General features: G+C 39.1%; 1 protein-coding gene across 1 annotated transcript in view; it reads left to right on the top strand.

Annotated features, from left to right (window-relative positions):
- The first annotated feature begins 661 nt into the window (after positions 1-661).
- METTL16 (methyltransferase 16, RNA N6-adenosine) overlaps positions 662-12,036 on the top strand; it is a 63,659-nt gene continuing 52,284 nt past the window's right edge. The window contains exon 1 of the mRNA XM_084237525.1: positions 662-804. Coding sequence (XP_084093651.1) covers positions 677-804 — 128 coding nt within the window. The 5' untranslated portion in view covers positions 662-676. The remainder of the gene's footprint in view (positions 805-12,036) is intronic.

The following is a 12,036-nucleotide window of genomic DNA, read 5'->3' as shown; positions in this document are numbered from 1 at the left end:
TCTTATTTTTGATTTCATTTCTCTGATGACTTGACGATGTTGATCATCTTACATATGTTTATTGTGTACATTTTTTAAATTTATTTTTTAAAATATTTTATATAATTCTTACAGCATTTTTCATTTTTGCACAATGTATGCATTTTCATTTTGGTTATATTCCCCATACAATTGCACCCCCCCTTATTTTGACCCTAATCCTTCCAATCCCCCCCGCCCCTGCCCCGTAGTGTGTCTCTGGTTTATAGTTGCTTGTTGATTTTGATTTTTACTTAGTACTAATTAGTCTTTTTCCTGATCCCTTATTTAGGTTTTCTAAATTCTTGCTATGAGTGAGACCATCCGGTATTTTTCTTTTTATTTCTGACTCTTTTCGCTGAGCATGACCCCTTCTAGCTCCATCCATGTTGCTGCAAACTGCATGTGTTTATCTTTTTTGATTGCTGAGTAATATTCCATTGTGTATATGTACCACATCTTTTTGATCCATTCATCTATTTTTGGGCATTTGGGTTGTTTCCATAGCTTAGCTATTTATTGTGTACATTTAAAAAATAATACTCTCACTTGATTGGCAAAGATGTGTTGGTTGTAACTTGATTTAGCAACCACAACTTTTCCCCATTTGTGATTTTTAAATTTAATATTCTGATTTCCCCCTTTTTTCTTTTTAAAGATGGCTCTGAGTAAATCAATGCATGCAAGAAATAGATACAAGGACAAACCTCCTGACTTCGCATATCTGGCATCCAAATACCCAGATTTTAAGCAGCATGTTCAGTTAAATCTGAATGGAAGAGTGAGGTAGGTAACAACTGAAGAATTCTTAATGCTGTATTATCCTAGTGTAATCTGAATGGACATGGTAAAGTGGAAAATATACTAGACTTGATTGTAGACCTGAACATTAATCCTAGACATTCCTTTAAACTTCTCATGACATGGACTTCCCTGGTGGCCTAGAGTTTCAGTTCTATCACTGCTAAGGACTGATTTCAATTCCACCGGGGAGCTATTCTACCCATGGCGCAGCAGACCTCTCCCGTCTCTCTGACTGCTCCTCTCAGCAGTGTATTTCAGTAGATCTACCTGTTCTGCTCCCCACTCTTTGTCTCTAGTGAATCCTCTCACTCCCTCACCTCTGGCCTACACCCCATTTCTTCTACGCACAAATAAATAAATCTTTAAAAAAAAACTCATTATCTTGGACAAATTACTTAAACTCTTTGGGTTTCAGGTTTTTAATCTATAAAATGAGAGAATTATACCAAATGCCTTTTTTTTTTTTTAAGATTTATTTATTCATGCATACAAAAGCTGGGGTATAGGCCGGAGGTGTCGGAGAGGGGGTGAGAGGATTCACAGAGACAGAGTGGAGAGCAGAACAGGCGGATCCACTGAATTATACTGCTGAGGGAAGCAGCGGGTGAAATAGGAGAGGTCTGCTGCACCATGTGGTTTAGCTCACTGGCTGGGGATCAAACTCATGCTGCAGTGGCTGCAGATAGCCTCATAGTGCTTGAGATTTAACTCCTTGTGCCACCAGCAAGGCCCCCCAAATGCTTTTTAACTCTCCTTTTGAGTCATGCTGCCTAAATTGTTGCTTATCCAACAGAGTTCCCACAGTAATTGTAGAAACTTTAGGACTTTGCTCTACAACTTGGTGACTATGAGGATCTAGATTCCTTTTTTGAAGTGTGCGTTTATTTTGATGTGAGGTAGGAAAATAATAACCAGGACACCAAAACTGATTCTGCAGATAGTATTACTTAGGATGCCACTACATTTAAGAAAACATTAGTTTGAATGTTTTATGAAATAGCAGTGATTATGATAATAGTATATTATACCTAGAAAAGGGAGTCCTTTTTTTTTTTTTCTTTTTTTAAAGAGGCATGTATTATTTATTTGCTTGTTTGTTTGTTTTGTTTATACATGCACTGGGTACAGTCAGAAGCGCGGGAGGGTGAGAGAATTCTCCAGAGCCAGAGCGGGGAGCAGAGCAGGCAGAAGGACTGAAGTACACAGCTGAGGGGAGCAGCGGGCGGCAGGAGAGGTCTGCACGCCATGTGGGACCCTCCTCCGGTGGCCGGGGAGTAGCCGGCGATCGAACCGGCGGTACAGAGCCACGGGCAGCTTCACAACCCAGCGCTCAACCGCTGCGCCACCGGGGAGGCCCCAGGGAGTCTTTTTTTTTTTTTTTTTTTTAAAGATTTATATATTTATGCATGTAAGAGCTGGGGCACAGGCCAGAGATCCTGTGGGTGAGAGGATCTAGAACAGGCAGATTAACTGAAATACAATGCTGAGGGGAGCAGTGGGCGAGACAGGAGAGGTCTGCCTCACCATGTGGGTTTCTCCCTGGCCAGCGGGGGATCGAACTCGTGCTGCAGAGGCTGCAGATTGCCCCATAGTGCGGTGCTTAACCCCTTGCGCCACCAGCGAGGCCCTAAAAAAGGGAATCTTTGACTGTATTCCTTAATTCTAGAGGACATAAGGAATTGGAAATTCCAAACCTGCCCTGCAGAAAGATGTGGCCATTCAACTATGGAGAAGAGGGGAAAGGAAGGAATAATAGTGCCATAGAACTTAAGACATTTTGCTGACCTCTTCCTTCTAGCAGTCTATGTTAATTTTTCTGGGAGTTAATCCTCAATTTTCAGCAGGTTCTCAAAGGCATGTTTGACTTCCCCCATTCCTTTACCCTAGTACACAAAGGTCAAAATTAAATGCACTAGAATTTGTGCTTTCCAAGTTATTTTTTTGTCTCCATTCAATAGAAAATTCAACACATCCCTGTATATGAATACTTGTACTATTTATTGTGTTTAGTTTATTATATTGAATACATTAGAAAATATACTTCAAGGGCCTCCCTGGTGGCACAGGGGTTAAGACGCAACCTATGGAGCTCTCTGCAGCCACTGCAGCATGAGTTTGATCCCCGGCCAGGGAGCTACCCACATGGCGCCACAGACCTCTTCTGTCTCGCCCCCTTCTCCCTTCAACAGTGTATTTCAGTCAGTCTGCCTGTTCTGTTCCCTACTCTGTCCCCGGTGAATCCTTTCACCCCCTGCACCTCTGGCCTGTACCCCCGTTCTTGTATGTATAAATAAATAAATCTTTAAAAATAAATGAGTCTTAAAAATATAATCTATGTTAGACATAATGGTGTTCTAACTGGGTAGAGGCAGTGGGGGTAGAGGTCTAGATGAATGTGAGAGAAATTCTTGGATAGGATTAGCAGAGGAGGTGCAGCAGACCTCTTCTGTCTGGCCTGCTGCTTCTCTTAGCAGTGTATTTCAGTAAAGCTGCCTTTTCTGTTCTCTGCCCTGTGTCTGGTGAATTCTTTCACCCCTGCACCTCTGGTCCACATCCAAAATTTGGTGGCATGTATGGGGAGAAATCAGGTATAGACACCTCTTATTCCTTCTCTCCATTTCTCGTTAAGAAAAAATAATTAGGAGGATATAGTGGATATTAAGAAGTATGAGCCAGATACTCAATTTAGATACGAGTATTGCTGTTTACTGAGGTAGGAAACAAATGAAATGGTTTGTGGGGAGATGTTATTTTCAGTTTGGGACAGTGAATCTGAAAAGGCTATAGGATATTCGTGTAGGGTGCTTTATAGGCAATTGAAAATGGAAGTCTGAAAAGGGAGAAGAGCAGTGAATGGGGTGGTGTTAATGAAGACTCTGAGTCTTTGATCTGTATACTGAAGGCTGGATAGAAGGGAAATAATTCTAACTGTAGAGAACAGAATTTCGTGAAAGGCCTGGTAAGTTTGGAGAACTGCATTGTAAGTCTGGCTGAGATGATAGCACTTTGGGGAATAACAGAAAATGCTTCTGAAAGGAAAATAAAGAACAGGTCACAAAGAGCCTTTCATAACTTGCAAATTAGAATGAACTTGATTTTTCAGGCATTGAGGAGTCAGAGGATTTTTAAGATGGTTAGGATTTCTAAGATGGTAGAAGACATATTTTTTTTAAAAATCACGATTCCGCCTGTGACTGTGTGGGTGTTTCTTTTCACAAACTTTCCCTTTGCAAATCACATAGCTTAAAAGGAATATAAAATATTAGAAGTGCATATAAAGGCATATTAAAAATAAAGGAGTGCAGAAACCTGCTTTTTTTTTTTTGAAAGATGGTGGAAAGAAAAGGAATATAAATCACACTTCAAACTAAAATAAGTTGGTAACCAACTTCAGTAATTATTTAAAAAGTTATAAGAATTTCAGAAATTTGGGCCACCCTGGTGGACTAGGGGTTAAGTTTCAGCACTATCACTATCTTGAGGGCCCAACTCGATGGCCTGAGTTCGATCCCTGGCCAGGGAGCTAACCCACATATGGCATAGCAGAAATCTGCCTGTTCTGCTCCCCACTCTGTCATTTGTGAATCCTCTCACCCCCTGCATCTCTGGCCTGCACCCCAGCTCTTCTACGCAAAAGAAAAATAAAAAATCTTTAGGAGTCTCCCTGGTGGCGCAGGGGTTGAAGTCAGCACTATCAAGCTATCGGCAGCCACTGCAGCTGGAGTTCGATCTCCAACCCACATGGCACAAACCTCTCCTGTCTCACCCCTCAGCAGTGTTATTTCAGTAGATACGCCTATTCTGCTCCCCACTCTGTCTCTGGTGAATCCTCTCACCCCCCCACCTCTGACCTATACCCCAGTTCTTATATGCATAAATAAAAATAAAAATAAGTCTTAAAAAATAATAAAATCTTTAGAAAGAATTTTGGAAATTTTATGATTAAGAATTTTTTAGCTACAATATTAAAGCAGCTTATTCTATATGTTCTGCAAAAGACAAAGGCAACGTTTTACTAAAACATCTTAATAAGCCCTCCCATTCTTTTTTAGGCTCTTCCTTTGTACTCCAAAGTACAAACAGTAAAACTGATTGTAGAACTCATTTATAGGGAGACATTGAAAACATATGCTTTTGTACAAGGTAGATTTTCAAAATGGAGGTTATCCATGGATGCACAAAAGGAGATTTATAGAAATTAAATAACCACTGTAGACTTGGTTAAAAAAATAAGGGTTTGTCCAAACCTGATGTATACTGATACAGATGTGGGATACTTAAAACATAAAGCGAGCAGGCAATTAACTTACTTACTTTCTGTTTGAAATGACTGAAGGAATAAAACACATTAGGTCCAGAGTGTTCATTGTTCCTGGGATTTTAGTTCTGTATACTAAAAATAAGCAGGTAATATGCTGGATATTTTAGCAACTCATCTTTCTAAATTTCTTGCATGTTGATAAGATTTTGGTATGGGAATCGTTTTAAAGACTTAACGCAAAAAAAAAAAAAATACTCCATGAATTCAGGAGAGATGAATTGGTTCAAATGATCACAACTTTTAAGTGCTGAACAGCAAGAATATTTTGCAAAGTGTTTGAATAGGTTGATTATAGCCCAAATAAAAGAGGTTGCAATTATGTTGAAGCTTGGTAAAACTGCTTTTCAGTACTCCTGTATTGAAATACATCATTAGACTTATTCACCAAGTCAACATGTTGGCTAATCTGTACAACAAATTGGGTCCTGTTTCAAGTTCCATTTCTAAGGAAATGGTAACAGGCACCCCTGTGGTTTCATTGAATGCAGCAGTTGTTTCTGTGGCCACTGGAGTCTTTGAAGTATAGCTGCATTTTAGGACAATACTTCTCTATAAGTTTACCATAAAAAGTTCCACATTGCTTTTGTGTTATGAACTGCTCTGCATTTTCATATTTTATTCCATATTCAATTTATGCCGGGCAACCAGTACTGGAGCTCTTTCAAGGCTATAACAATGAACAGTAAAATTACAACCAGATTCTTTACAAAACTTGTTTTACAAGACTTAAACAGTCATCAACAATCTTGTTAGATGGCGTTGCCCATCATCAGAAGGCCAATCCAGACAACGAATGCCTTCTTTTGCCACAGCAGTAGTGTCATATGTTGCTTCTCATACTCTTACTATTGTGGCATCTTTATACTTTTTACGTTGGTCTGTTGATATGTATATTTAAGGTCTTATTGCTTGGATTATAAGTAATAATTTCATGTTCATATTACTTATAATCTCATGAAGCATCCAGTTCTGTGGAAGTTATATAACTCTTGTATGTAACTTCCACAGAACTGGATGCTTCATTTCACCCATGTTAGTTAAAAAAGCACTCAACAGGGTTATGAAAGAATTTTTAAAGTTGGAAATGATGCAGAGAAACTTAGTTTACTTCAGTCTACTCCACTTGAAATTCTCAGTGCTTAAAGTACTAAAATTAGGAGCAAGAGGAAATGAAATGAACGTCCTCACAAAATCAGCAATTATTTGTTGAATTCAGTAATAATGAGACAGTAGAAAGGAAGCACACTGAAGTTTACCCCAGCCAGATCAGACCTCTTGCAAAACACTCTGCAGATTTCAAGTCAATCCAAATTAATCACTCTCATAAAGCTTCTTAATGGAGTAGTAATGAACTCTTTAGTTCACTTGTCTGCATAGAGTACTGCCTGATAGTAATCTCTGTCTGCCCTTCTGAAACTCCATAAATGTGTGAGCTAGAATTGCCTCTCTCTAACATATTCCCTTGGGTGGGTTTGTTTATTAGAAAAAAGTTCTATACTTGATAGCTTCGCTTTCAGCTGTCCAAGTGGGTCAACTTAAAATATTTTGGCAGGAAAAAACAAACTTGTCTATGAAGGGAAAGGAAAGAAGGTAAGACCCTCCTTATTTCTTTAAAGATGGACAGAAACAATATTCACTTACATGTAGTAGGCAATAGAACATATTTAAAAGTGAACTATGATAGATGTTAGAGAGAGATGATTTCTGTCTTTTTCTCTTTTCAGTGTGAATGACCTAGCTTCTTCTAAACCTCCCTTCCTGTTTACTCAGGTAGTTGATTGTCTTCATTGATGGAATATTCTTATTTTGAATTTCCCCCTTTTTTATTCATTATAATGATCTCAAGTACTAATTACATTTTCATGTATTCTTTATTTTCATAGTGGCTTTTTATTTTAACTCTATGAGATACATGGAAAGGAATGGCCAAAATAGAAAATCAGCTAAATGATGGAAAAGGACTATCAGACAAAAGATTAGACCTGAGATAGACTGAAATATCATTTATTTGCTATGTTAGGGAGAGTACTTGAATGAGTCATCCTAAAGCTCATTCTTAAGGGTGTCATTTACAGCTGTGAAGTTTTAGGTAATTTTTTAGCTTTCCCAAGACTGAATTTCTTCATCTGAAAAAGGAGGAAAGAACATACTTTGGGAGATTATCATAACAACTTAGCTGTATCCATGTAAAGTGACTGGCACAGGGGGCCTCCCTGGTGGCGCAGGAGTTAAAGACAGCACTATCAAACTATTGCCAGTCACTGCAGCACAAGTTCGATTCCCCGGCCAACCAGGGAGCAACCCATATGGCGAAGCAGACCTCTCCTGTCTTGCCCACTGCTCCCCTCAGCAAGTGTATTTCGGTCAATATGCCTGTTCTGTTCTCAGCTCTTGTCTCTGGTGAGTCCTCTCACGCCTCACACCTCTGGCCTGTACCCCAGCTCTTGTATGCATAAATAAATACATCTTTAAAAAAAATAAAGTGACTGCCACATTGTATGCAATTAGTAAGTAATAGATACTCTTATATTAATCCTAATGTAATTGATAGTGACAAGGATTGCTAGTATGATCTGTTTATCTTCCTTGCACCTGTCACTGCTTTGTTATAATCATATCTGATCATTGCAGTTAAGATTTTAGTTTACTTTTTCATAGTAACCAGCTACATAGGGACTGCAATTTACTTGAGCCCTGTCAGTTGAGTTTGACACTTGATTTTAAACCAAAGACCCAGCATTGAAGGGCTTTGACATACTTAGTGATTGTACCATTTTTAGCACCTCAGTGGTTATCTAATAAATGGAAACCAACCTGGAGTAAGATTGGGAGGCTTCAGCCTTTGTTGTTGTTACTTCAGGTTCAGCTTCTACAATGTTGAGATTATTTTAACCAATGTATCCCTTGAAACTTAATCTATAATGGTAATACTGTATTCATCAGTAGCAGAGCAGGAGTCATTCTGGGGAAGTCTGACATGAACCTGTGGACAATAGGCTGTTTTGTGAAGCTGGATATGTTAAACAAACAACAAAGACTGATGGAATAAATTGCTAATTTCCATGTGAAGGCTAATTTTAGCTCCTATGCCTTCCTGTGACCTCAGAAATGAGAATGAAAAAAGATCTTGCCTGTACTCAGGATATTTGAATTTCCCAGGGTGCTAACGTGACCTAGATACTTAACTAGTAAAGTTGGATGAGTAGACTTTGTCCTACAAAAGCATTTCCAACCCTCTGATTACTGTCCATTTTCTTAGAAGAAAATGAACACTTGTTTTGCTAACAAAGTCTAAGACTGAATTTCCTCATCTAGAAAAGATACTTAGATATTTTTATTTCAGTTTACTTCAGCTAGACTAGCCTCTGCTTGATGTATTTTTTGGTAACTAGGACATAGTTCCTTATTAATAAATTGTATGATCTAGTCCATCAAAGTAATACACACGCATATTTTAAATAACAAGGATTGTTTACATAAGCAACAACTCTGTTTGAAGGTACTAAGAAAACATTAATTATATTGCTATTTCTCCTGCTTCAAGTGTTTCCTGAAACTATGTAATTAATGCTCAAGCTGCAGTACTATCTTTTGGTGATTGCTGTCACTGTGGGAAATATCCTGATTTGGTTTCCAACAGAATTGTCCTCTTTTTATGGAAAACAGTACCCTGAACTTGTATGGACCTGTTTCTATTTTTTGAAAAAGGAATTGGTCTTTATTATACAGACATTATAGCGACCTTAATAGAAAAATTCCAGAAATATATCCTTCCTGGCTACATTTATAATAGAATTATTATATACATAAAAGAAAAAGGTCATAGTTCTTCCACTCCTCAAGATCAAATTACTTTGTATGCCTTTTCTAAACCTTTGTCCTTATGCATAGATAGTAATTTTTATGGTTGTAATTTTGAGACACGTGTAATCATAGGACTATTTTTTAAACCCCCATTTGACATATGCATTTTCCATATGGTTATAAAATGCTGTTATGAAGTTGATGTTATGGTAACTGTATTCAGATAATACAGAAATATGGGGCAAGTGAAAGTTATCCCTACTCGGGGCCTCCCTGGTGGTGCAGCGGGTTGAGCACAGCACTGTGGAACTGTCTGCATCCTCTGTAGCACCGTGTCGCCTTGCCGGCCAGCCAGGAAAATAACCCACATGGTGTGGCACACCTCTCCTTCCTCGCCTGCTGCACCCCTCAGCAGTGTCTTAGGTCCGTCTGCCTATTCTGTTCCCTGCTCTGTCGTCTGCCTATTCTGTTCCCTGCTCTGTCTCTGGTGAATTCTCTCACCCTTCTGCACATCTGGCCTATACCCTGTTTGTTGTATAAATAAATAAATAAATCTTTTTTTTTTTTAAAAAAAAGAGTTACCCTACTCATCCACCCACCCATGTCTACATCCAGAGGTGTTTCTTAACCTTTCAAACTTTTTCTATGCATATACACATACATGATTTTTTGTTTTGCTTTTATTTTTATAAGAAAATGTGATCATAATTTACACATGTTTTTGCTTAAACATGATTTTTTAAAAAAAATAATAAGGTACACTCTTCACACAAGAGTATGTGGATCAGCCCAGTTTTAACTCCTTCTATTTTTATTATTTTTTTAAAGATATTTTATTTATGCACACAAGAGCTGGGGTACAGGCCAGAGATGCGGGGGGTGAGAGGATTCACCAGAGACAGAGTGGGGAGCAGAACAGGCAGACTGACTGAAATACACTGCTGGGGGAGCAGCGGGCAAGATAGGAGAGGTCTGCTTCGCCATGTGGCTTTTTCTCTGGCAGGCAGGGGATCGAACTCATGCTGCAGAGGCTATGGATTGCTTCATAATGTGGTGCTGAACCCCTTGCGCCACCAGGGAGGCCCTCCTTTTTTTTTTTTTTTAAAGAAAATTTATTTATTTATGCATACAAGAACTGGGCTATAGGCCATAGGTGCCGGGGTGAGAGGATTCACCAGAGCTAGAATGGGGAACAGAACAGGCAGATGTACTGAAATACACTGCTGAGGAAGCAGCGGGTGAGACAGGAGAGGTCTGCTGCACCATGTGGGCAGCTCCCTGGCCAGGGATCACACTCATGCTGCAGTGGCTGCTAGACAGCCTCACAGTGCTGTGCTCAACCCCCTGCACCACCAGGGAGGCCCTTAACTCCTTTTAAATGACTGCAGAGTCACTTTGTGGATGTATTCAGTTAACTCTACTAAGAATCTTCAGGTTTTTTGTAGTTTTCTGTAATATAACACTTAAAATTAAGCTGTTTCTCTTACTCCTGGAGTTTTTTTTAAAGCTTTGCTGAACTCAGGGTAAATCACTGGGCTTTCCTAGAGAATGGCAGAACCCTTTACTGTACTTGGAAAGGACAAAGAGGCATTTGGATGACTAGATTTTTATTTCCTGTCATTTGCCCTTTAGTTAGCAGTTACCTGCATTTAAAATGAGCTTATTGGGCCTCCCCGGTGGCGCAGCGGTTGAGCGCTGGGTTGCGAAGCTCCGTGCAGCTTGTGCAGCGCCGGTTCGATCCCCACCTGCTCCCCGGCCACCGGAGGAGGGTCCCACATGGCGCGCAGACCTCTCCTGCCGCCCGCTGCTCCCCGCTCTGGCTCTGGTGAATTCTCTCACCCTCCCGCGCTTCTGACTGTACCCAGTGCTTGTATAAATAAATAAATAAATCTTTAAAAAAAAAAAAATAAAATGAGCTTATTGATCTTTGACTTTTCTTATTTTGCAAGTAGAATTTTGAATTCTTGGGTAATTTTGGATTATCCACTGTTCCATCCTTGTATTTATATGCTTAACCAGTGGTCAAATTAAAGTTAAAAAACTTCATAAGCTTATTTGTATGTGTTGGTGGAAAACAACAAAAAAAAGACCATGGGTTTGGCTTGTGGTTTTGTTTGACAGACAGTTATTTTGTTGTTAGTATTACTGTTCTAATTCAGTTAAACACTCTATCCATACTTTGGATCCCATAAACTTCCCCTTCTCCAGAACCTTACACAGTGTAGTATTCCTTCCCTTAAATATTTATTCTTTCTCTATAAAGTGGCTTCTTCCCTTAGACTAAAAACTGAGATTTCATTCACATACCATAAAATCACCATTTTAAGTGTACAGTTCAGTTTTTAGTACGTTTATAAGGTTGTGGCAGCATCACATCTAGAATGTCTATCTAGAATGTTTTAAGCACCCCAAAAGAAATTCCATACCCATTAAGATGTCATTCCCCTCACCTTTCACTCCTCAGCTCCTGGCAACAATTAGTTTGCTTTGTTTCTACGTATTTGCATGTTTTGCACTTATATAAATGCAATCATAATATATGACTTTTAAACTGTTCGTCTTTCCATTAACCCTACCACTTCTACTGCCCCTTCTTTCAACCCTCCCTGCACAACTCAATTTTTTAAAGAATTATTTTTTACTGTCTTCATTTGTTCACAGTAATCATAGCCCATTCCAGGGTGGTTTCTAATTCTACCACTACTAAAGCAGTTCTTACAAAGGTCTCCAGTGAATTCATGTCACTCAATCTTTAAGTTCCAGTTGACTTCTGAGAAGCATGTTACTCTGCTGATGCTAATCTCTTTCATTGGCACCCCTCCTCCTTTGCCTTTCTCAGCACAGCACTACACTCGTCTGGTTTTCCTTATTCCACCCTCTTTGTTGCGTCACTTCCTCTGTAATTATTCTATATACAACCATTAACGGATTCTTAAGGCTTAGTGTTAAGCTGTCTTTTCCCCTTAGTTTGTGTTTTCTCCTTTAGCATACTTATTTGTGACAGGGCCTCATTATATTGTTTATAAATTATTAAATATTTGTAGATCAGTTTCTAGATATCACTGCTTACTCCTCATCTCCACTTGAAT

This window comes from Talpa europaea (genome assembly GCF_964194135.1).
Source record: "Talpa europaea genome assembly, chromosome: 7".
Classification (NCBI taxonomy): Eukaryota; Metazoa; Chordata; class Mammalia; order Eulipotyphla; family Talpidae; genus Talpa; species Talpa europaea.
Note: the sequence above shows the minus strand (reverse complement) of the source record. Positions and strands in the feature narration are given on the sequence as shown.